The following is a 25,531-nucleotide window of genomic DNA, read 5'->3' on the forward strand; positions in this document are numbered from 1 at the left end:
CACTCTGCAGCATCCGCTTTTCTCCTCCCGCGCTGGGCTCGAGGACCTCTGCACAGCCCATGGAGGCGAGCCTCCAAGCCTGGGTCAACAGACTCGGTTGTGCTATCGCACTGAAAACAGTGGTGTAGACAGTGCTTTCGAGTTGTAACTTGCTCTCTGAAGCCTCGGCAGAGGGGTGGGCTATTTTTAGCATTGGAGCATGAGCCCGTCTGTCGAGGCTCGGCACCTGCTTGCTGCTGTGGGCTGTGTAGACGTAGCCTGTTCAGCTCTGCCAGTGGACCTGAGTCCTGGCCTGCATCCAGTCCTGGGTCTTGTGCAACAATGCTGTTGCAACTCTGTCCTGCTTGTGTAACGCCGACAGACCCCGGTTGTCAGCGGGCGGGATCGAACCTGGGACCTTTGGAGCTTAGTGCGTGAGCCTCTACCGCATGAGCTAAAAGCGAAGTGGCTGTTAGCTAAGGCTGTAGCAGACTCATCTAACGCTAAGTGGTCTAGGTGCCACTAGATGGGACAGAACGCCGCACCCGGGAGGTGTGTGGGTTACACTTGCATCTAGGAACACCCTGCTAGTTCAGTCCTGGAGCAGGCATGCAGAATGTGTGCACAAGTTCTGTGGCTTGTGTCCTGAATAAATGTCCATCGGGTGCTAGGAAGGAATCCTCCTCGCTCTGTCCCGAGGTTCCAGGCTTTGAACCTGGGGTGAGTAGGTAACACGCACGCACCAGTGTCCCTTAGCAGCGATCTCCAAGTTGCTCTAACTGGGGGAGGGAGCCGTAGATCTCCAAACTGGAGTTAGAAAGGAGAAAACATCGTCTGAACCAAGTACAGACACCTCTTGGGCTCTTAAGCACCTGTAGGGTCTGAGTTGATGGGAGAGGCAAATGCCCAACTTCTCTGAAAATCAGGCCCCGAGGTGCTTTTAAATGGGGCACTGCTGGGGAAAAAAATACGAATTATCTGATGTGAGGTTTGTGCGATATGACTCCAGTTGATGCGGATGCCTATTAATGTGGGTGTATCCGCAGAGGTAGTGTTGCTTAGTGGGCAGAATGCTGGACTGGGACTCAGGAGACCTGGGTTCCATTTCCAGCTCTGCCACTGGCCTGCTGACTGACTTGGGAAACTGAGGCATGGGGAGGGAGTTGCTTTCCCTGTCTGTAAAATGGGCATAATGGGGGGTACCAGCCTCCTTTGTAAAGCCTCTTGAGATCTGCTGCTTGAGTGCTAGATAAGAGCTGTTTGTTACGATGCCCTCATGTTTGAATTCTACCGGGGGCCCTGGACTCCGAAGCTCACTGCCTGTGTGTGCTGTGGTCCGTCTCCCCTCCCCTCCCCCCCCCACCCCCGCACTGATACAATGTCTGTCTTCTCCCACACCAGGAGAAACGATGAGGTGACGCACATTAAGATCCAGAACACTGGAGACTACTACGACCTCTATGGAGGGGAGAAGTTTGCTACCCTGGCCGAGCTGGTACAGTACTACACTGAGCAGCAGGGGCTGCTGCGGGAGAAAAACAGCAACGTGATTGAGCTGAAATACCCTCTGAACTGCCAGGACCCCACCTCCGAGAGGTGAGCTGCCAGGCCCGGGGGACCTCTCGATGAACATGCCAGGCAAATCCCCAAGCATCACTCACTGAGGTGCTCCAAGGGGGTTTGCGCTCAGGCTAACCATGCAGCTGGGCTGGGTTTGGAATGGAGCCCAAAACTGGGCGCGTTTGGGTTTTATAGTCCAAGAGCTTCCCACACAGACCCTCGTGATCCCTTTCCCGTCCTGTTTAGCAGTGCGTTGCCCCCTCCCGCCGCCGCCCCTTGTGACAGTCATTAAAACCAAGAACCTGTAACACTGGGGATCCCTTTGACTTCTGTTGAATTGCAAACTTGCCTCCGGTAACCTCAGACTTTCCCTGAGTCCCAGATTAGCGCCCCCACCCCCATGACCATCACGCTCTGATTTCCCCAGCGTCACATGCCCCCAAAGAGCGGGCCTGCCTGGACCAGAAAGAGAAATGCATGGGCAGGCAGAGATGCCACTTACGGCCCCTAATTACTCTAACTTTAGCAGCCACAGTCAGTCGGCGGGACGGTCTCACTTCCTGAAATGGCAGCTCCGCTCCCTGTGCACTATCATGTGAGCTGCCCCGGGTGAGGGGCTGGGAAGTCCCTCCGGCTCATGTGCTGCCCGGTTGCTAAGACGGGGTAGTTGCTCATTCCATCCTGCAGCATGAGAAGCAGCTAACACTAGCAGAAGCCCTGGAGAAGTGGAAACCCCCCTTGTATTGATTCCCTCCAAAGAGACTCTGGCATGGTGAATTTTTTTTTTTAAAGGGTTTCTGCTCATTGCCAGCACTATGTGACTCTGGTGTTTAAGAAAAATGGGCCCCAGGTCCAGGAATACAAGGGGGTGGGGGCTGCAGATGTGGGGATCTGGCTCTGGAGTAGCAGAGGGTGCTGGGAACGGGGATTGAGGCGCATTTGCAGAGCAGCGTGTGGGAAGCGTGCGCGGTGCCTGGCTGGCTCTAGCCAAGTGCTGTCATTCCATCACTTTCAGCAGCAATAAAATTCACCCATACGTGTAATCCTAATACAGTCTCAAATCAGTGTGAAGTGATTTGCTCTTCAGGTTCCCCACAGCCCGTGGCTGAAATCGCTGTCATCACAGCCCGCTCCGAAAGATCGGCCTCGCTGGCTCCCACTCCATAAATGTTGTCCTCTGGGACAAAGTTACCGAGACATGACGTGATGCCGTTGCATCGTCCCTGGAAGATATTTTGGGCCACTTTGAATTCCCATCAGCCTGGCTTGCAGGCCAGGAGCCAACCTCATCAAACTGGGAACCAAGTGGCATCTGCCCAGAGACACTGTTCAGTTGTTGATTGAGCGTGGGCAACGGATGCCCTGAGGCAGAGAAGCTCTGCGTTAGCATCATCTGTATTACAATAGTGATGAGAGGCCTGATTGTGCTGGGTGTTGTATGCACGCAGTAAGATAGTCCCTGCACCCACCGAAGAGTAAATCTAAACCGATGAGACAAGACTGGGAGAAAAGGAAGAGGAGTACAGCTGGAGCACTGGCACGTAGACAGATTTACCCAAAGTCACACTGGAAGTTTGTGGTGGAGCAGGAAACAAACCATGGGTCTCCCAAATGCTAAGCTAGTGCTCTAACCACTGGACCATCCTTCCACGATCAAGGCTGCTGGACCTAAGTGAACAAACGAGTCCAGGAATAAAAGCAGCATGTTCTAGTTGTGGCGCAGGGTTAGGAGGAACTGTTCTGTGCTCAGCCAGCCCTACTTCTGATTCACTAGGTAGCCTTGAGAAAGTAACATAACTGCTGTGTGGGAAATGGCCACTTTTGTAAAGTGCTGGGGTTCTGCAGGTGAAAAGTGTTATTTCAGTACGAGCTCTCGCTTAACTAAAGCGTGTCCCCCTGTCCAGAGCATGTTAGCGCTGCCATCTAGTGGAGAAGGTGTGGAACAATAAGTGGCTTGCATTTTAAAAGCAGGGCGGCATGGAGATAGGAAGGTAATTCTGTGCAAGGTGAGAGGGGTTGTAGTTCCCTGGTAGAGCAGATCAAATCCTGCTGTTTTCCCAAACTCTCAGCGCAGCAGAAAGCAGAAGGCCCATCGGTGATTTGTTTCCAGTGTTCTTAAATCTCAAGGTGAATTTGGTGGTCAGGAAAGTGAGTGGCTGAATGGTGCTAACTGGAGCTTGTGGGGTTATTGTGCAAATCCTACACAGACTCCCAGGGTGCAGTCTGCTAATGCATCTCATTCCTGAGCGGCAGCAACCTCTGCTATTCCACTTGTGGGCTTTTGCTGACCAAAGACTGCTAGTTATGAGTGTCCTGCTGTGTCTCTCTTTAAATATAGATGTTCCCTAATGAGATCTGCTAGACTGATTTCACTTGTAACGTAATGAGGAGCTGATCCCAGAGGGATAAATTAGTATATTAAACCAATGTGTTATCTGAGGCTACTGCCGTTTTGTATTTGTCTGGTGGGGCAAATAAAAGTCCTGATGTTTGCATCCTGTCAGCTGGGTGAAGTCTTGATGTGCCATTGCAGCATATACCAGCAATGTCCCTGGGGTTTTACTCCTAAAATATTCCAAGCTGGGGACTTTCCCCAGTTAGGCAGTGGGGATGATGTAAAACCAGTGTCTCCTGAGTGGCAAGGATAGCTGTATAAACTTGGCGTGCCCACTTTGCAGGAGCTCATGGGAGCACTCTTTCCGGGTTTAGCTTGAGAAGTTCCCATCTCTTTGCTCTGTCTTCTCTGGTTCGGGCCTGCGGCTTGCAATAAAAGCTGAAGCCAGGTAGCATCATAAGTTTTTGGCCCAGTCTTAGTGGCATCTGAATCACCATCTGTCTATAGGGAGGTAAATCTTTTCTCTGAATGCTGCTATATCTGTGTGTCTCGCCTCCACCCTGATTGCCTTCTCCATTCTCCCAGGTGGTACCATGGGCACCTGACTGGCAAAGAGGCAGAGAAGCTCTTGACGGAGAAAGGCAAGCCAGGGAGCTTTCTGGTGCGGGAGAGCCAAAGCAAACCGGGGGACTTTGTCTTATCAGTGCTGACAAATGAAGACAAGATGGACACAGGAGACCGGAAGCCACGGGTGACTCATGTGATGATCCGCTACCAGGTGGGAAACCCTGAACTGGCTGTTAGGATGGGGAGTTGGTTTTCTTTGCTCTCCTCAGGCCCCATCCAGCTCTCCGTGGAGTCCAGTGGGAAGAATTCCACTGACACCAGCGAGCGTTGGATCAGGCACATGACGCGTGCTCTGATCACACTAATAACTCGCCACTTCCTCCCGCAGCCAGATGGGAAGTATGATGTGGGCGGAGGCGAGAGGTTCGACACGCTCACGGACCTGGTGGAGCACTACAAGAAAAACCCCATGGTGGAGAAATCCGGAGCTGTGGTTCATCTGAAACAGGTGACTACTACTAAACGTGGACTCGGTACACATGAACGAACTAACCCTCCCAAGAACACGTCACGGGGTGCTCTGTCCAATCCCATTTTACAATGGGATCGTTGTTTGCATTCCCTCTGGTGTCCATGTAGCAGCTTCCCATAAGATGTTTTCGCCCCCCAGCCTGGCTTCTCCCACTCAAACAGTGGTGCCTTAACAAACACTTTAGGAAGTGGAAGAGTTTGGGGGGTTGAGCCTGGAACTTCTTGCATTATGCCATGCCATGACTCTGGCCTGAGCCTTGCTGCATTAGTGACCCCTGGCGACACTGTGCTTTTGTCGCCATCTAGTGGCTAGTCCACAAGTAGAGTTTTGTCTGCTTCAGCGCCTGGTTCTCTGCCTTGGGTAGTAGATTCCTGCTTTTTAGGTCCGGAGATAGTGGCCACTGCCCGACCCGAGCACATCCTGTGACTCTGCCATGAGCCCAGCATTACAACTGCAGGATCGAGCCGAAGATGCGCAGGAGGGTGGGTGTGTGTTTTGAAGCCCATCCTCTAGCGAGTTGGTGGGGAGAGAGCAGGGCCCCCCTGTGGGAGTGGAGTCAGTGTCATGGGGCGTCTCTCTGTGTTCTGACCCTGCCTACCTTTCAGCCCTTTAACGCCACGCGCATCAATGCCGCCAACATCGAAAACAGAGTGAAGGAGCTGAACAAAATGGCGGATCACAGCGAGAAGGCCAAGCAAGGGTTCTGGGAAGAGTTTGAGGTACAGGAGTCCAGCTGTGTTACCCCTCCCCTACCGCCACCCGCAGAGGATGCAATCTCAGCATTGAAATATCAGGCTTGCCCAGTGTCTGAGCATGAAGGGAGGCCCCCGCGCCCCACAACTGTCTGCCCTGCGCTATCTGAGGGAGTTCCCTGCACCTCCTCTCCTCCCACCCATGCCATGTTTGTGGGATCCCTCTCCTAGTCCTACCCTCCTCTCCTCCATTCCTTGTTTCTCGAGGAGCCCCCTCCTGGCTCCCCAGCTCTCTAATGCCATGTTGGAGGAACCCCCCGCATCCCTCTCTGGTATCTGAGAGCCCCTTGGTTGCGTGTCACTGTTCACTTGCGTGTCCCCTTCTCCCCAGATGCTGCAGCAGCAGGAGTGTAAGCTCCTCTACCCCAGGAAGGAAGGGCAGCGAGTGGAGAACAAAGCGAAGAATCGCTACAAGAACATCCTCCCCTGTAAGGAGACATTGGCTGTCGTTTTTTCTAGCCGCTGAGCGTCTCTGGGGACAGTTGACCCGTGGTATTGGGGGCTGGGATTGTCTGGCATTTAGAGGCCCTGGCCTAATATTCACAAACCAGTGAATCGTTGCCAGTCTGCTAAGGAACGTGGGTTTTGCCTGTCGCATCAGAGCCAGGGTCCGTTCAGTTCAGCCCCTTTCTCTCGCTTTCCTGAACTCCGCACTTCTGCATCCCAGGGACTCTGGCAAAATGGGTTTTTCCTCCTTCCCCTTTGTGAAATCCAAACCAGCCCAGAGCTCAGTTGAGCCTCGCTGGCGTCAGCCAAAAATCACATGAAGCCAGAGCTAGCCCCTGGGGAAGTGAGACCCGCTCGAGGGTTGTACCATTGTACCCCTCACTGCTGTAGCATCCGAGCTCCTCCCAGGCGTCTGGGCTTAGTTGTGGGTTTGTGGCGTACCCCAGAGCCAGGCAGAATGGACTGCCTTGATGCATCACTAGGGGAAATTTTCTCTCTCCACTCTGGAGTGGGACCCAATTAGCGCCAGCCCTGAAATAACCAGCTGGTCACATGTGAACGATGCGGGTAAACTGTTGGGGGCCCGGTGTGCAGCGCGGCGATGCTTCTGCGCGGGGCTCGATTGTGGCGTCTCTTCCCATGCAGTCGATACCACGCGGGTTACGCTCCGAGACGTAGATGAGAGCATACCAGGCTCAGACTACATCAACGCCAACTACATCAAGGTACGTCGGGAGGGAAAGGTGGCTCTTGTGGGTGGGGGAGGGGCAAGGCTGCCCCTCGCTACCCATGAGCGGGTGCAGCGGCGCCACGAATGATACCGTCACAAAGGCAAGCCCAGCAGGAACCCCTGTATTTTGCTGGTCACGGGCCAGATGCCGTCTCTGCTGAGAATCCTCCTGCACTCCAAGCAGTTTCCTGATACCCTGCCAAAGCGGCAGCTGTCTACAGAGCTGGTGGGGGGAGTAAGAGTCCCCTGTGGGCTGCTCCCTGCAGCCAGAGAGACTCTTCCAGTCTGTATCTGGCAAGAGGAGCTGCTGCCTAATGCCCTGTGGTCCGCTCTGGAACTGACGCTTTGTCAGGCTGCCTCAAGGGAGGTCCAAGAGCCGGGTAACTAGCACCCGGACCTGCTGTCGTTCTGGGTGTCCAGAAAAAGCAACAGGGCTGTGGTGCATAGAGCAGGAGTGTGTGTGTGTGTCGGGGGGGATAAAGGAGGGAAGCCTTGCTTTTTTGTGAAGTAAGTGTGTGTGTGTGTGTGTGTGTGCGCTTCCAGACCTGAGGCTTCGCTATTGCTGGCGGGCGCCGTGTCCTGGCTGCCCCTGCAACGTGACTCCGGAGATGCCTCCGTCTCGATGCCCAGCATCGCTCTTCTAACCCCGGCCTTCCCTGCCAGCGTGGCTCTGTTGCACAAGGTTGTCGGCTGGGTCAAACTCATTTTCGCCTGGGAGCTGAATCCAATTTGGAGCCGGATTTCCAGCCGGGAACAGCTCAGGTGTTTAAGCCCCTAGTCTTCACCATGTGATGGGGTCGCTTATTTTCCAGTCTGATTCAACCAGAACTTCGGCAGCTGTCTTGCGACCTGCATCTAGCACTGAGTAAATGGTAATAAGGCCCTACAGAGGTCACGGCAGGCAGAGGGGGTCTCATTAACACTGGTGATGGGGTATCGAGAAACTGCAAGCAGAACGATTTCTGTGTCCGGGAGGCTGATGTTGCTTGATCCCTCGAAGCCTGTCAGCATCAGATGGCAGATGTTCCACTGGAGAGCTCATGCAGTGCCAGGCAGCCATGTCCTATCGGACTCCTCCATCTTCTCAGCTCAGGGCTGCACGGGGGCGGTCCTTTGTCCCTCACTCCTATTTCCTTTCCACACCCAGAGCATACCCGAAGAGGGAAGGAGCTCGGAGCACTGCAAAGTCTACATCGCCACCCAAGGCTGCCTGCAGACGACGGTGAACGACTTCTGGGCCATGGTGTACCAAGAAAACACCCATGTCATCGTCATGACGACGAAGGAAGTGGAGAGAGGCAGGGTGGGTACTTGGTTTGTCGCCAGACCAACATGCAGTGCATTGTCTGTGGAACCTCTTGCCCGCCAGGTGCATTTCATCCCTCCTGTTGGCCAGGCAATTCTAGATGGGAAAACTGCTGACTTGTGGTGCCTCTGCCTGGTGCCTCCATGATGACCAACTAATGGCAATAGTCAAAAGCAGGCCTAGTGCAGCTAAGGCAGTGGTGGGCAAACTGTGGCCCATCAGGGTAATCTGATTGCTGGCCGCGAGACATTTTGCTGACGTTGACTGTCTGCAGGCACGGCCCTCCGCAGTGCCCACGGTTCTCTGTTCCCAGCTAATGGGAGCTACGGGAAGTGGTGGCCAGCACATCCCTGCGGTGAGTTAGAATTGTACAACTTGTATGTGCTCTGTCTGCATATATTTTCATACAGAGTTTAGGGGTGGAGGTCTGGAGAACGTATTATGATACCAATAGAGCCACTAACCAGAACTGCTTCCACCGATAAGGAGAGGTTACCAAGGCTACACTAAAAACTTTTGCTGGTATATCAGTGCCACTTAGGGTGGTGGGTTTTTTCTTGTTTTGTTTTAAAATGTATACAGTAAAAGCCCTAGTGCAGATCCAGTCATACTGGCCAAGTGCTTTTCCCAAAATTGCTAGTTTCTACCACTTTCCTTAATAAATTATGACAATGAAAGCACTCTTGTGCCGGTGTAAGCTGTGTCTGAACTAGAAGACTCTCCCAGTATAACTGGTTGGTAAATTGTTTAGTCAATTGCTTGACCACACTTTGGTGTGGAATGAAATATATTCAAGAGACGAGCATGTTTATTACTGTAAGCCAATAATAATCTAGTACAGGCAAAAGGTTCTATGCAGTGAAGAAGTTGTCTCGTGCATCATTGTTACATTCAACTTATGCAGAAGGAGTGATCCCAAAGTTGCACCTTTCAGCTGGTATTATTTATCCGATTTTACAAATCATGTGTCACTAAAATCCAACCCCTCAATTTGTCCCAGTTCCCGAAGTTGTTCTGTTCCTTCCTTCTTTGTTTTGGATCCTGGCATTTCGGAAAGTGGTCCATGGAAGTACTTCCCGAGATTGTACTAAGACCTCGAACGAACGTGTCTTGATTTTTGACAAGTTTCCTATCTGCTTATGCCAAATGCTTGCTTCAGCAAATGCAAGGTGTTATGGGATATTTAGCATAAGTGAACAGGGTTGTATAAAAAGTATGGGTTAGTTTAGGCTATATAACTGCTATTGTGTGCTTAATGTGTACTGCTCTACGTACGGTGTGGATAATACCTATTGGTAATGTAATTGATGTATATATGCTAGCCCAGCATATATTAGTCAACAGCTAGACCAGCAAACCCTTTCTAGTATAGGCAAGGCCTTAATACGGTACAAAAATAGGGGATTGATGGGGTTTTAGATGGGATGTTGGCAAGCAGCACCATGCATTGGGATGGCTCCAGAGTCATGGAGTGACCCATGTAACGGCACATGGGACAGCAGGGGGTGCTGCAGGTCAGGACTGAAATGGATTGGCAGAGCTGTGCGCACACAGAATAGGTGTGATATCTAGGGGGGAAGTGACCTTCTGTGAGATTAGCCGCCTTTAGGCATTCGTCCTGCAGGCCAAAAAAGCCTTCCCATCGAGGGTCCCTAGGGGCAACGTGGGTACGGGGGGGATATGCGCCCCAATCAAACTCTGGATTGTTTAACCTCCTGCAAGTCGCCGCCTCCTTGCTGGAACCATCAGTCGGTTTCTTGCAGGAGGGGTTGGGGAGTGGGGGGTCAGTGCTCTCGGGGTCTCTTCCTGGCTCAGCCACTGTCTCATGGTGTGACCATGGGCAAGTCACTTATCCCAATGGTGCCTTGAATCTCCCTGCCTTTACACTTGTAAAGTGGGGACAGCACTTGGCACTGCCCAGTGTTACTGCACGGGGAACCCCACTGCAGTCAGTGGGATTTCTGGGGGAGGAAGGTGCTATTTATCTGTGCTGAGGGTTCCCCCTAATGTTAGTCATGCACTATGGAAGTGCTGGTGTAACCCACCCCTGCTCGGGGTGGCGCTCTGTCCCCTGCTAGCAGTGGCTGGGTCACACGCCAAGGTTGAAGAATATTCTGCGGCCTTGGCTAAGAGAACTGAGTCCTCGAGTTCAAACAGCAGCAGCTCACGCTTTCAGAATCGGACGTCCCTGCTGCTGCTGACCCAGCCACCGGCATTGAGTTCAAGCTCTCGCGGTCCCAGTACAGCAGGCTGTTGGCTGAGCTCTAAAGGAGTTCCCGTCCAGCTCACCGGTCCTGAATGATGAGCAGAGCCCTTCACGGCATTTTCCCCTGTCCCTTCAGAATAAATGTTTCCGCTACTGGCCTGATAAGAACTGCACCAAGGAGTACGGCTACATCTGCGTGCGGATCGTGAGCGAGCGCGAGGCGCAGGGCTACTACCTCCGGGAGCTGGAGATCACGCGGACAGACCGGGTGAGAGGCCTCTCCTTTCTCCTGCTCCTTTTGCTGGGCGTTGGGACTCTCTCTGAGCCGTGGCGGGGGAGAGGCAGCCGGCCTGTAGCTTTATAGCTTTGCGCTGTTGTAGAAATATTTATCGTATTGATGCGGTTCCTCCTGGTATCGCCCCCGGGGTTACAGCTCTTGCGTTCATTTACCCTTTAGCCCCGTCGGGTTCTGGTTGTCGGAGTGCTTCTGGAGGTCTGCATTGCAGGGAATGCTTCTTGTGTGACTGTGCCATTGGCTTTGCACTGGGGTTCTGCTAGCTTTGTGAGAGTTTCCCAAACAAGGATCGGTGCAATCAGCATGGGGCAGAACTTCCCTGACCTCCCCAGTAAAAGCATCTATCCCTTGCATTTGTCAGCACGCTCCTATTCGCTTGGGTGGCTACACAGATGGGCTCTATCCTAGCAGAATAGTCTCTCTGCCCCATCTCTAGGTTGTATCGACCAGTTTTCTCTCATTGTAAACTCCTTGGGGCAGGGACCATCTTCTTTACGGGGAGAGGGGTGCGTGCACGGTACTGTCTGTGGCACATGTGGGGGGGTTCTAACCAAGTGACCGGGCTATCTGTCTGACAGGAGGAGCACCCCAGACAGGTAAAGCACTATCAGTATTTCAGCTGGCCAGACCACGGGGTCCCCAACGAGCCAGGAGGGGTCCTCAGCTTTCTGGACCAAGTCAACCGAGCACAGCGAAGCATTCCAGACTCTGGACCGATCGTCGTGCACTGCAGGTACGCACCGGCGACCTGGCAGCCAGCGGGGTTGTCTCGGTGGCCAGTGGGGGCTGTTGCTCACGTGAGCCAATAACGAACAGAGGTGAAATCTGTTACATCAAAGCCTTGAAATGAACCTCCCTTGTCCCCTAGCGTAGTGCCAATACTGAGCACTTCCCTAGGGCTGTTACAGATGGGGTAACCGAGGCAGTGTGTGGCAGAGCCAGGATTAGAACTGGGGAGGTTCCCAGTTCCCTGCCCAGACTACTGGACTACACTTCTCTGAGGACTCTGCTTCGGCAAGTCTTTATAGCAAATATTCCAGGCACCGGCTCTGATGGTCTTGATGTGCCAATGGAGGGCGTGCACTGAACTGGCTAGTTATATAGGGTCTGGGGAGGCATTTTGGCTTTTCCCACACTGATCCCGCCTTGTCTTCTCTCCCCAGCGCTGGAATAGGACGCACGGGCACTATCATAGTGATTGATATCCTGGTGGATATTATTCACAGGCAAGGTATGGCAACTGATCTGTTCCATTGCATTAGCTTCCCCCTTGTCCCCAGGGTGTTCCCTTTGGTTGCAGAATGGCAGTATAGTCTAACCCAATCCCCCTACAAGTGCAATGAGTTTGAAGATCTCTGGCCAATGGGCTCAGATCGGCCGTACGTCTCTTAGTATGGGCTTTGACCTGAAAATATCTAGAGGGCTGGGGAAAGGCCTCTTACCCCCCTAGAATGTAAAGTTTCCACTTCTGGGCTGGTGGGCAAAAGGGGAATAGTGCTCTGCCTTATGGGGAAGAAATCCATTGCCTCCTGAAACAAGCAAGCGTGCCCAGATGCCCCCAGCATGCTCTGGTTGAAACGGAGGGTGAGCTCTTGGCCTCACTTAGGAAGTTCTGCTATTGGGTGAACCAGCCCCTCTGAAGTCAGAGTGCCTCCTTAAAGCCCTCTTTCCTTATGGAAAGGTGTGGCTCACATCCACCAGCCTCACCAGAAATCATTCCACCAGCCTCACCAGAAATCATTCCACCAGCCTCACCAGAAATCATTCCACCAGCCTCTAGGAGGTAGTGGAGAAGGATCTCCTTTCCAGAAACTCTGAGTCATCCTCCAGGGCAATGCAGCCAGGATAGATTTCTCCATGTTCTACAGGAGGGTTCCAGACACCTGCAGATAGGTCGTCCTTCCCTGTTAAACCCTACCAGACTCTTGCAGAAGGGTTAATTTCATGGCTTCCAAACCTCTCAAAGGAGGTGGGGTCTGTGTTCGGTGAACAGGGGGGGAGGGGAAGAGAAGAGGGAGGGACTGCCTCCCCCCACCTTGCTGAAATCTCACTCAATTCCCGATCCTTTGCTTCTCCCCCTCGAGCAGGTTTGGACTGTGACATAGACATCCCCAAAACCATCCAGATGGTGCGCCGGCAGCGCTCTGGCATGGTGCAGACGGAAGCGCAGTACAAGTTCGTTTACATGGCTGTTCAGCAGTACATTGAGACCGAGCAGAAGAGGCTAGAAGAAGAGCAGGTGGGTCCCGTTCCTGCCCAGGGACGTTAGGCATATGGGTGGGAATTGGCTCACTGGCAGAATCTGGTCTGAACCAACCCTCCCCGGTCAGAACAGCAGATCTGAATGGAGCCGCTTCTCCCTGTCATGGGATGAATCCACATCCTGGACCTGGACACACTGAACGCAAGCGCTAGAAATCTAGATCCGAGCCCAGCCTTCTCCAAGCTGCTGAACTTGTGTGTGGATTGACATAGTTCCCAGCTATGGACTTGGAGCCAAATCTAGCTCCCAGGTGTAAACCCAGGGAAGATGGATTTGGGCCCATCTCCAGTTAATAGTGAAACTGGGAGGAATCTTACTGTAAAAACATGGCGATTTCATGAGCCCCAAGTGTGTGTTCATCCATGGAACCACGTGCCCTCCCTGTTAGGACCGTGCTCTGCTGTGCACCAGGAGTAGCTCCTGTGGCTTCCAAACATGTATCCCCTGCCTCTGTAGCAAGAGGAAATGCTAGGTGATGCTCTTACGAAGAGAGGCTAGGGGACTGGGGCTCAGGGTCATGTCTCTTTCCAGCTCTGCGCACCTCCACTCTTCTCTTCAGCATCTCAGACTTGGGAAACTGGGCTCTTCCCCAGTGCTGTGGAAGTGTCTGTGGGGAAAACGTCTTCCATTCCTCTAACTCGCCCTCCTTGCTACCTGCCTGTAGGGCAGAAGATCTGCTCTGCAGCCAGTGCCTCCATTCTTGCCTCTGGTGGAAGTTTTATCTCCTTTCTCTTTCAGAGGAATAAGAGGAAAGAGCGAGACTACCTGAATATCCGACACCCTCCTATGGATAAAGCCAGAGCCAAAGGGCAGCCGCTCCCACCACGCGTCTCTGTGTAAGTTTGCGTGGAAGGAGGGAGATTGACAGGGAACAGATGGGGCTGAATGACCATAGCCCCCAGTGGCTGCCATCTTTCACGCAGCTGCTTCCTTCCACCTAGGGCCACTTCTAGCACGCTGGTGGGAGGAGAATGACTATAACTGCCCATGTAAATATTTATCAAACATAGCAACATCCCAGCCAGCTGGTCTCTCCCATTTTTGCAGCTACCGTAGGGGTGTTCAGTCGGCAATTACTTAAGCCCCTTTTTCTTGGAAATGTCCCGTGAGCCGTGGGAGAGGAAGGAGGGGAGAAGAGAAGAGTAGCAATAATCTAGTACAGAGCACAAGAAAGAGAGAGCGGGCATGTTGGGGGAGAGGTGGGCGTGAGCCTGGACAAGCAGAGGGCTGAGCGAATAATGTAGTTTTCAGTTCACTGGCAACTGAACAATAAAATAAAAATTCATTTGGGGGCTCACAAAACACTGGATTTCAAGCGTGTTTTTAACATTGAATTTTAAAAATAAAATCTCAGGTGTTCCAATGGAAAAAACGAGGCCGTTGGTTTGGAAAATGTCCAAATGAAACATTTAGATTTTTATTTATTTGTTTAGTATTTTTTCCACCAAAGCAATTTGGCGAAACCAACGGGAATTTAGCAAACACTTCCCGGTCCTGAATCTGCATTTTTCACCAGAAGAAAACATTTAGGTTGATAAACGTCATCCAGTTCTGCTGAGGGCCCTTCATGGACAGTAGAAGTCCTACACTGATGTCTCTTGTTTTAGATAGGAGAGTGATGAGCAGGGAGACTGTCCCATATAAGCAATGGATTTGCCACTACTGGTAACTTTTTTTTTTTTTTTTTTTTTTTTTTTTTAAAGCAGTGGTTTTTCAACCTTGCTTTCATTTGCGGACTCCTAAATAAAAATTTCAAACAGGTGCGGACCCCTTTGGGAATCTGACATAGTCTGTGGTTCCCCGGGGGTCTGTGGACTGCAGGCTGAAAACCACAGTTTTAAAGAGATTCTCTAGTTCAAAAGGAATGACTTTGGGGCAGTTCTGACCTGTGCTATGCAGAAGGTCAGACGAGAGGGTCACAGTGGTCCCTTCTAGCCTTGGAATTTCTGAGTGGGAGGGGCAGGGTTTGAGTAACTCCACTCACTCATCCAACATGGACCTGCTGGGCTGATGGCACCTGTCTAAATGTTCAAAATCATGGAGGCTTCACTTGGAGTTCTTGGCTGCGTTTGAATCTGTAACTCTAAATGAATCTCCAGGTGAAGGTAGGGAGGGATCACAGGTAGGACAAAGCCAAAGAAAATTCTTCCCTCCTTGCTGAGTATTGCATATCACTCATTGTTTCACAAAGTCTGGGCTGGATTTCAAGCGAAGTTCGGGGTTACTTGGGATTTTGGTTGGACCCATTCTGAACAAGAAGGTTGGTTTGCAAAAATCAGATCTGGATCCAGGTTCCTATCCACCTTCCCCCAGAAAGTCCATTGTTTTGGCTCAGTCCTATCTTTAGACATATAGGAAGTATCGGTGATATTCTCACTCAGATCACATCCCAGTGTGGCATGCATATGTAAAGGCTCGCATCTTGGATGAATGTTCAGGGCCCAGCCTGTGTGCACATCAAATGTCTGAGGGGCAGCAGGCATGAAGTGTGTAGGTGTGAATAGGCAGCGGGTAATTCCCGGTCTTGCCACTTACAAGGCTGTGGGGGGAGGCTTGGAATTCTGTTCAAGGGCCCCCAGGCAACCTGCTCTGGGGAGGGAATCCAGCAGGTTACTCACAGCAGGCTTTGTGCATCTTTCCAGGGTCGATGATGACTCAGCCTCCGTCTACGAGAACCTGAACATCAAAACCCCCAAAGTTTCAGGGATGAATAATGCAGGGAGATAAAGGGGCCGGAAGGGGAGCTGGATGGAGGCTGCACAGGTACGTTCATTCTCAGAGGTTGGCACTAAACCCTTCCAGGAGTCTGTTGGCTCTGGTCCCTGTTTGGCCTCATACATGAAGCGCATGGCCCCATCTACCCAGGGAAAACCATCTATGTCCTGGGTCAGTTTAACAGACCTTAAAAATGTTTGAATCTCCTGGGCAGTGCCCAGCTAGTGGGGAGAAATGGGACAAGACTTGAAAGTATTATTATTATTATTATTTATTATTATTATTTTTTTTTTTGAAAACTGCCTTAGAATGAGACCCACAGTGCGAGCTGAGGCTGTTTTCCTAGTGTACGGTATCAGAGGGGTAGCCGTGTTAGTCTGGATCTGTAAAAAGCAACAGAGGGTCCTGTGGCACCTTTAAGACTAACCGATGTATTGGAGCATAAGCTTTCGTGGGTGAATACCCACTTGGTCAGGCGAAGTGAGTATTCACCCACGAAAGCTTATGCTCCAATACATCGGTTAGTCTTAAAGGTGCCACCGGACTCTCTATTGCTTTTTCCTAGTGTAGACTCTGAGGGTATGTCTACACTGTAGTCTGGTGGGATTGCAGCTTGAGTAGACATACCTAGGCTGGCATGGCTACAAATAGCCATGTAGATATGGTAGCATGGACTTCAGTGTGGGCATCCAGAACCCTGGGTACCTACTTGTGTTGCTGAAAGCCCTGCCACCACATCTACACTACTGGCTTTAGTTCTGCTAGTGTGCTTGAGCCTCAGTCACACCTCCGATTGGATCCCGGAGTGAGAGAGACATACACGTGCGTACTGGGAGCATCGTCGTGTGTGTGTGTATATGTCACTCTGTTATACGTAATAGCTGACGCCTTCTCTCTCCTCTCTTGTTTTGGGTTTTAGGATTTACAGTGTTCACATCCACACTTTCCAAGTTCTGTCACCGCTGCCTCCCTCTACCCTCGTGCCCCCCCAAACCCCTTCAAGCACCTTGGATCCAGCGAGGAACCAAAATGCCGAAAGCATCTGAGCAGGGCAGAGTGCGCGCCTCAGGAACACGCCTCAATCTAACTTATTCACGGGAGCGACCTTTTCCGGTCCCTTTTTCACATAGGCCGATATTTATGTGCAAGTGCCTCTGGATGGTCGTAGGGCGTAAAAGCTCAGTTTAAAAAAAAAGTTGTTTAAAATTAATTTAATTTTTAAAGAAATTTATTTTGTAAAAAGTTAAAATAAAATGACGACATATGTAGGAGCTTTGCCTGCTCAGGACAGTCACCGGGCGGTTGCTGCACTTCACGGCTTCATGAGGTTGGTGGTTTCTCAGCTAGAGGTGTTTAAACTGAATCTTGGGTTAACTCTACTGCCATGGAAGTGATGGACTGGGCATGTGGACTGGACCTAGGTACGGTGCAAATAACCGCTGTGTAAATGCCCTCCGCCCTCATTCCTTTAGAAAATGCACCTCCTTTCTGCTGTGCTAGGCTTGGGCACCTATGCAATCTGCCAAAGCGCCTAGCTCCTGACCCTGGAGCAACCCCTGCTATTGCAGCATGCAGAGAAGCAGTGTGGTGCAGTGGACTTGTCTGTCTGGTAGCAAAATCCCCGTGCTGCACGCTTACTAGATTCTGACGCGCACATGAGCGGGGAGCCTGCGTTCGAACCCTCATCTCCACCAACACAGGCCTCTGCGGCGGGAGCTAAGAGATCTCCCGTAGCTGATGGTAAAAGCAGTAGGGAGGCAACTTATCTGTGCGCTCAGCAACCAGAGGGCAACATCACATGTATCAGCAGCACATTAGGGCATAGAGTTCTGCTGGGTTCCTGACTCTGTCGCTGTCATGCTGGATGCCCTGCGTTAGTTCACCCATGTTTGTATGCTGCGCCTAATGCTATGTATACGAAATAGGGGAGCTGTGGGCAATGATTAATATTTGTACAGCACCGCGAAGAAGAAAAGAGAGAGCGCTTTGGAATGTTAACATTCCAGCTTTGTTCGCGCACCTCCGTTTTCACTGGCAGCACTTCCTGCTATTGCAACCGCTCTGCCAAAGAATCTCCTTTCTGCCGGACTCCTTGCTATGCAGGGTCTGAATGCCAGGGCCGAAACCAGGAGAGCTTGTCTGGGGCAGCTGTTAATGGGGGGGGGGAAAGAAACGTTCTTCCTTGTCTGTGTGGGATAACGGACGTGCGGGGCAATGGCATTAGCTCTCAGTGCTGGAGTTGCTGTTCTCCCCAGGCACTGCAGGGGTTGAACAAAGAGTACACCGATGGAACGGGGCTGTATTTACCGGCTGGCATCTTCAGTCGTTTGTCACAGGGACAAGAAAACAGTTTATTTTTATTGCACTTTTAATAAATGTTGAATATTCTAAAGGTTTTTTTCCTTTTTAAGTTTTTGAAATGCTTGTGAAAGTGACCGATGAGCATTTGAAAGGGGGTAGGAGGCCAGCGGTGCCAGGCCTCTCCTAGCCGAAAAACCTGCTTCTCTTACACCCCGACCAGAGTCCCGCTCAAGTGGCCCAAACAGTTTTGGGCTAGCTCTGAACCAGCAGCTTCTGCACGAGCCTCTGTAGCCCATTACCAGTTCTCCCAAAGCCATCCCGACCCTCCAGCTTTCAGTGTGGCAGCAGGCTGGGAAGTGAGGGGTATTAAATGCTGCAAGGGGGATGGATGTGTGTCGAGTGTCAATACGGTAAATCAGTGGGAACGGATGTGATGATGGCAGGTGGACTGGTTCAGCCTGGGCTGTTTGTAGAGGGAAGTCAAATGAGCATATGGCAGTCAGATGTGTGTACAGTGACAAAGGACCTAGCTACAACTCTGAGGAGAAGGAATGTGACGGGGGCTTTGAGGCAATGCAGGCACTCGTCATCTGGCCACTACTGATGAGACTTCAGTGGTAGTCTGCTGCCGGGATGGACAAGATCACCCAAGAGAGTCCCTGGCAACCCAAATGGTTCGGACAAACACTGTTAAAAGCTCTGGGTCCAGCAGCCAGGGAACTGGGCTGGACAATACCAGCCTTCTAAGGCTTGCTATAAATTGGCAACCTATTGAATCTGTTGCAGCAGCCAAGACCCTGCTGAAATCCTGCCTGGCAAAGTTCCTGTGCCACCGGCTGCAGCATGCTATCCTATTCCAATCCCTCTTTACAGCTTTGATGGCAAGAGGAGAGATGAGCGGTGGGGTCTGCCTTTTCCTCTCTCCAGCTGGAAACAACAAAGGATGACCAGCCCACAAAATGAACCTTCCCCCTCCGTTCAGGTGGCTGCAATAAGATGACCAGAGAGAGACTGCAGCAGGGGTGCTGAGGGTGGGGGAGTGTAGTTGCAAGTGTAAACATTTATTACTTTAGAGCACTACTGTGGTTCTAGCTTGGCTTATTGTATCCAGCTGGGCACTGAGTGCTGGACTGATGCAGAATTTGGGGAAATGCAATTAGCATCTGATCTGGATTTTAAGCTTAACACCCCTAAATCGCACCTAGAAGAAGGAGCAAAGTCATGGAGTTAATGCCTGCAGCCAGTGCCACCTATGTAAAATGTACAAAGCATCTAAATACTATTACAACACTTGCCTCTAATGCTGGCTAGGTTAAATTATTCTCTTAAACCGCATTATCAGGTCTCTTTACTCTAACAATGGCGTATTGTTCACTGAGCCCCTCGTGTTCGAGCAATGCAGAAGTCATCCCGTTAAATACATAGTTGGAGCAACTGCCCCATGTCTTCCCCTAGTGGTTTTAAAGGGGGTCAGTATTAGTTATGGAGCTAGACTGACATTTTTGTGATGTCTAGGAGAATGATCTAGCTTTTCTCTTGTATGTCAGCTACTACATTTTAAGTTGAGCTGTGCAAAATTCTCTGTGAAATGGTAATCCCTGGGAGGCCTGGGTTTTTTTGCATGTTAGAAATAAACTACTCCCTCCTGCCTCCTGTTTTTGAATTTAAAAAAAAAGTGGCCAAGCTAAATATTAAGCGGAGATGGCTTTGCAACAAAAACATGCAGAAATTTGTATTTTTCTAAGAACCTCATTTGCGGGCAATTCCACAAAAAAATGACAGAACTTTAAAGCACAAGTGCCTGTCCAGGAGAGGTGAAAATTCACAATTTTCTTTTCACACCTTCGGCAGGGTCTTCTCTGAGCTGAGTCTTGTTCTGCTGACCAGAGTACAAAGCTAGTACTAGACCCAAAGACCAAGCAGAGGCAGGTCACCCCCACCTCCAGCAATAGTTTAATACTAACAAAATATACAGTTGAAATGTTTAATAAAGCACATTGTATAAAAATAAATATGGTCACTTTATAGACACAGCTTTCGCATGCTTCTTTCCAAGGGCTGATGGATTTCTCTCCCTTAGAAATAATTACATCTAGACTCTTTTTCACAGTGTTGTCGGTTTCCAAGAAAATAACCCTTCCCTTAGCACTTCCTTTCCATCGGTGAGTCGAAAGGGCCAAGGCCATTCACAGCTGTGTCTTTATGGCAACAGCCACACACTTTGAGGCACATGCCCCTTTCCTGGGAAGCAGCAGTCCTAGAAATATGCCCTTTGTGCAAGTCTTCAAGGCTCCGTTATCTATGTAGCGTTTAGGATGACTAGAGATTTAGGTGAAGCAGTGGCTTAATATATGGCTATGCACAACCCCCCTGCCCCTTTGCGTTGGCAGAGTTGTGTGAAAGCAAGGGGCTGGATTAACAGGCTGTTCAGGTGACGTTCAAAGTGCATAGGCGGAGCAGTGTGTAGGCCGAGAATGGGCTGCTACAGCTTGGCAGTGAGGTAAGTTGGCGAAGTCCAGTAGGCAGCAGCTTGATCTAGCTCCTTGGCATGGGCAGCCTTTTAAATGCCAGCTCTTGCTAGCGTGAGGGGGGGCTGGTCCCGGGCGCTGGCGGGGTTGTATATGTAACCGGAACAGGGTTTGGCCTGTTGAATGTAACCGGCCTTGTGAAGCAGCGGAGGTTCCCAGTTTTCAGGGCACACTGCACCGGCCACAGAATGATGCACAGCAGAATGATGACCAGGGCTGAGAGGAGGACGATGCGTTTCCAGTCGTCGCACATGGCACAGCGGGACAGCCTCCCAGCCATGCCCTCTGTCGGCGTCACGGGGGGATTGGGCTTGCTCATGGCCACGTCGAGGCAGATGCATGCGTCGGGATCTTCTGGGTCCTGGGATGACTGCCTGCAGCACAGCTTGCTGCCTTCCATCCACACCACCTTCTCCCGTTGGTATTCGGCGGGCAGGGTGGACAGGAGCTCCTGGCTGGTCTGGAGAGCCGGAGGACCCTCAAGGGGGATCTCTGTGAGCTGTCTGCAGAGGGGGCAGGGCAGCTGGTCCTCAACACGGGGCTGAGGCAGTGCCGAGGTCAAGCGGGCCACGCATTCCAGACAGAAGACGTGCGAGCACCGGAGCAGCTTGGGTGTCTTGAAGCTGTTGTCGTAGGTGTTGAAGCAGATGGAGCACTCGATGGGGGAGGTAGGTTTGGGGGAGGCAAGACTGGATGTCGGGGAGCTGAGCTTCCTGCCGTCAGTGGGGGAGGTGACTACGATGGGGCTAATAGGAATGGGGATTTCATCCGGAGTGGCAGGAACGGGGCTGGTGGGGGAATCTGGCGTCTCGGTGCGCCGCATTTGGGGGAAGCACAACATGACCGACCCTGAGGAGACAAACAGAGCAGTGTCAGAAGCTAGATAAAGAGGGTGGGAAAGACCCTTTAACTTCTGTTACATTTTCCCAAGACCTTAAAGAGAGACTAGTCCTATGCTCCCTTGAGAGCTGCAATTCTAGCAGAGCTGAAATCGCTGTTGGTAGATATGAAAATAAGACACCTCTTCCCCAAGTCCGCAATCCTCATCCAGAAAAAGTTTGTGTTGGGACAGACACATGCCACCAGCAGACCACAGCCTAAGCCAGCATCAGGCCAAAACTTTTCCACCACAGCCACAGGGAGAGAGTTTACAACGGCCGTCTCCCCCGCATACCTCCCACTGCCAACAAAAACCAAAACACATACCCCAAGTGTCGCTTCCCATAATCTGAGAAGGGAGGAGAAGAGCAGAAGATTCCATGAAGTCAACTAGGGACTTTGCTATGCCAATCTATTACCCTGGGAGGCGCTCAGGTATTACGGGTGATGGGCACCAGTGAAAAAGCCTAAGATAAATAGATAAATTGTATTCATTGATACAGTGGCCCAATGGGCGAATAGAACATCCCCTCCAGCTGATGGTCAGCACCACCAACCAGGTGCCTTCACGCTTGCCTGAGTGTCCTCTCCAGCATGCCCTCCATGGGAGTTGAGGGCACCCAGGTGCTTTGCAAGATCTGGTCTATCCTCTGCTCCCTCCTCCCCCACAGGAAGGAGGAAAAAAAAAAAAAATCTTACCTGCCTTGCAACCATGACATGGAAGAAAAGTTGCCTAAGGAAATTCCCTCAGGTGCCAGAGTGGGGAGAATTTTCCACTGAGTTATTTCCTTATTGTCCTATTGCTACCTCACGGGGAAGCTGCTTCTGTCTTGTCATCCACGCTGACTGAAAGTGCCAGCCTGCCTGTAGCTACGCGATGCCATGGTGCTTTCTGTCCACAAGGACATCTGAGAGTGAGTGGGAGCTCTGGCACAGAGTGCTAATGCTGCCAGGGTGGCAGCAAGTTAATTCACAACCTCAAATGGAGTCACTCCAGATGGAGTGTGTAAACCTGGTTTCCCCATTTGAGGCTATGGTCTCCATGACAAGATGGCAGCTAGCTACCCTGACTTATGGGGCATTTAAAAGTTTGTCTTGGAAAGTAGACATTTTAATTGGAGGGTTCCCTCGTAAATGCCTGGGAAGCATTCATTTCCGACTAGTCACTGAACCGGGCGAACCTGTTTGCTTGGCTTTGAGAAACGGATGGCATATGGATGACATGCCAGGGGTGTTCAAAGCACAACCCTAATAACTCCTGAGTCACTCCAAGGGTAGTTCACCAGTCTTGGGCAAGAATCTCCTCATCTTATGCAATGCAAGAGGCTAACTTTAAGCTATTGAAAATCCTGCCTTATTCCTCCATGTCCATGAGTAAGTGTGTGCATGTTTCCCTCTTGCTATCATGCAGGAAATAAAGTCCTGCTCTGTTACAGCTCATCTTGCGAGAGCTGAAGCTAATTTTAGGTACCCAGATTATGCACCTATGAGCTAAAACCTGGTCACTTAATGAGGATAATTTAGCTCATCAGTGGGGGCACTGTTTCTCCCACACACACATGTGCACACCACCACTTTTTAATCTTAAAGTTACCTAGTAAAGCCTTGATTCTACAGGTCACCTGGTGGCTCTTGTTAATATCTGCCAAGGCTCTTCAGCAAATCCTACCATCATTTTAATTCTTTTGGGCCAACAAAACTTGAAGCTGGCATGGTTTCTAGTTCCATCACAACCCTTTTCAAACTGTTCACAAACCTGGGCCCAGTTTGGAGAGAACTTGGGGCAGATTTCCTGGCTTTTAATCAAAATCACACAAACTTTGTGGGTTCACAAAATTCCATCACTTTCAGCGTTTGGGGCACAAGGATTGAGAACCCACATGGACAGACGATGCAGTAGGGTGTTTGCACCAGCCTCAGCGATGAAATCGCTGAGTTCTGCATGACTTAATATGGCCTGAAGCCTAAAACGTTTGGTAAAGAATTTTTACTAGTGCTCCACAACAGTCATTGCAGAATCAGTAATAACCCAGACGCTCCTGGTAGTTAATCAAATCCTAAGAAAAATAATTACTACTTTTATAAAGGAGTGTAATTTAGTTTTATTGATTCAAAGATATAGGAATGACTTTCTTTTGAGTTGCTCTTGAATTACTCCTATGAATCTGACAGCAAAACCCATAAATATATTTAAAATAATCCCATGTATTAGTAAGAATGGTATTACTTTGGCATAAACACGAAACCTTCCAACTAAAGGTAGTCAGGACCCAGCATTTTATATTTAAAGTCATACACATATGAAGAAATCTAATTTATACGCTAGTATCAGTTGATTGCCCCAGAATACAGTAAAAAAAAATCATGGGTTAAATGTTTAGGTTGAGAATTTGAAATCCGCCTAGGGGATTTTGATACCTCTCATTTTTAACAGAAAATGTGTTTAAACCCTATAGATGGATTTAAAAATCTAACCATTAACGTTCATCTCGATTGATTGAAAATAATAATCTTTGTTCTTTTTAGACTCCCTGTTGGAAACTAAAACAAAAAGTTAAAAATAAGAAATGTTGTCCAAATTGTCACTGAAGGTGTCAGTGCATGTGGATGGATAAAGGATGCTCTGAGGAGTCTCTCCTCACCAACATTCTCTCTGCATCATGGATGACTTGTACGAGAGATGAATGGGATGGGGGAGGGCATGGGACTGGAAGTCAGGACACCTGGTTTCTATTTTTTTGTTCTGTCCTCACCTGCTATATATCCTTGGACTTCCCCCCCCCCCCTTCTTTCTCCTTCCTTTGTCTGTTCTGTCTATTTAGTATATACGCTTGACAGGGCAGGGACTGTTGCTTATGTATTCGTACAGCACCTAGCACACCAGGACCCAGATTGCTACTGGGGCTTCTAGGAGCTACTTCTGTACAAATGATAAACAACAATCAGAACCCAAGATGTAAAATGAGAGAGGAGGGAGGAGACCCAATAGCAAACCTCTGGGTTGTACACTGGACAGAATTGATTAAAAATATTTTATTGCACACCTGTGACACTGAAAATAATCAAACGGTGAGCCAGAACTTCTGCTGGTTTAAGCTGGCATCACCCCATAGGCTTTAATAAAGCAATGCCCATTTGCCCCAGAATGTTGTTCAAAGTTTTCCATACACCTTTTCCACTTCAGTAAATAAGTGAATCATGAAAGAAGACACAGTAACTCATCAAATTCAAAATCACTTGCCTATTTCAGGCTGTTGCAAAAAGCTAATTTCTTTCTTGACCATAAAACTAAGACAAAGAAAACACAGTGGCCACTAATGCTGTGTAACCCGATTCCCCAGTGCCACCTTTAACTCCAAGCAACTGAATGCAGAGTTAAGAGCTATATAACTGAGATTGAAGTCTATAATTACCTGTACAGAGTGCTGTTTAGCAGGTGAAAAGCATGTTCTCTCTTGATTTCTATCCCTGATGTGTCTCCTCCTCAGAGGATGTGTTTAGTCTCAGCTCTTTTTATTTATAAGTTGTCTCTGTTTGTCTTCTGATATCCAAGTCCCCTGGTAGTTTGTGGATAAGTTTCCAGGTGAGGTTGATCTGGTAGGGTGAATGATCTCCCGCTGCTCCAAGTGTATGTGTGAGTGTCCTGCCTCTGTTACTCAGGTGTCTTTTATACCTTCCTGTCTGGAGGTGACTTACCTGCATCACCTGGCTTTTCCAATTATAAGTGAATCATTCCATTGACTGCGAGAACATTTCCACTAGGGGGCAGTTTCTCTTTTGACAAACAAAGAAGGTCATTGGTGAGAAATAGGGTTCCAGCAATACCTGCTCGTTCACTGTATGTAGTATTTTGCTGTTTATAGAATCAGATTATGGGAAACACCTATTTGCTTATCTTCTCCACTGTGTCTGTGCAAGCCTGTTCTCTCTCTAGTATGTTTGTCTAGCGCTTTGTCTGGTCTGGTTTAGTCTAGTTTTAAGTAGTTCATGTTAAATACATCTCGGCTTACAATTCCATCAGAGAGGATAATAGACTTTATGAAAAAAATATTCTCTGTGTTAGTAAGTCTAGCAAATTTTAGGAAGGGGAATGATTTTTTTTTCCTGATTCTTCATTCAGCACAAATTACTTGAAA

General features: G+C 50.0%; 2 protein-coding genes across 4 annotated transcripts in view; one reads left to right on the forward strand and one right to left on the reverse strand.

Annotated features, from left to right (window-relative positions):
• Positions 1-18,083, forward strand: part of LOC128826236 (tyrosine-protein phosphatase non-receptor type 11-like) — an 82,494-nt gene extending 64,411 nt beyond the window's left edge. For both annotated transcript variants that reach the window (XM_054009431.1, XM_054009433.1), the window contains exons 3-16: positions 1,381-1,575; positions 4,460-4,652; positions 4,830-4,949; positions 5,579-5,692; positions 6,057-6,153; positions 6,818-6,897; positions 8,050-8,205; positions 10,551-10,682; positions 11,288-11,442; positions 11,873-11,940; positions 12,797-12,948; positions 13,711-13,808; positions 15,615-15,735; positions 16,607-18,083. In XM_054009431.1, coding sequence (XP_053865406.1) covers positions 1,381-1,575; positions 4,460-4,652; positions 4,830-4,949; positions 5,579-5,692; positions 6,057-6,153; positions 6,818-6,897; positions 8,050-8,205; positions 10,551-10,682; positions 11,288-11,442; positions 11,873-11,940; positions 12,797-12,948; positions 13,711-13,808; positions 15,615-15,699 — 1,645 coding nt within the window. In that variant the 3' untranslated portion in view covers positions 15,700-15,735; positions 16,607-18,083. The remainder of the gene's footprint in view (positions 1-1,380; positions 1,576-4,459; positions 4,653-4,829; positions 4,950-5,578; positions 5,693-6,056; positions 6,154-6,817; positions 6,898-8,049; positions 8,206-10,550; positions 10,683-11,287; positions 11,443-11,872; positions 11,941-12,796; positions 12,949-13,710; positions 13,809-15,614; positions 15,736-16,606) is intronic.
• Positions 18,084-19,924: 1,841 nt separating this feature from the next.
• RNF223 (ring finger protein 223) lies at positions 19,925-25,028 on the reverse strand. 2 transcript variants are annotated; one of them, XM_054009342.1, is made up of 3 exons: positions 24,809-25,028; positions 21,723-21,862; positions 19,925-21,365 (listed from the first exon to the last, which is right to left on the reverse strand). In XM_054009342.1, exons 2-3 carry the CDS (start codon positions 21,775-21,777, stop codon positions 20,566-20,568), a joined length of 855 nt encoding a protein of 284 aa, XP_053865317.1. In that variant the 5' UTR covers positions 21,778-21,862; positions 24,809-25,028; the 3' UTR covers positions 19,925-20,565. The 2 variants fall into 2 exon arrangements, with proteins under 2 accessions (XP_053865317.1, XP_053865318.1); XM_054009343.1 differs by lacking the exon at positions 21,723-21,862.
• Between the last annotated feature and the right edge of the window lie 503 nt (positions 25,029-25,531).

The sequence above is a fragment of the Malaclemys terrapin genome, chromosome 19 (assembly GCF_027887155.1).
Source record: "Malaclemys terrapin pileata isolate rMalTer1 chromosome 19, rMalTer1.hap1, whole genome shotgun sequence".
Taxonomy (NCBI): domain Eukaryota; kingdom Metazoa; phylum Chordata; order Testudines; family Emydidae; genus Malaclemys; species Malaclemys terrapin.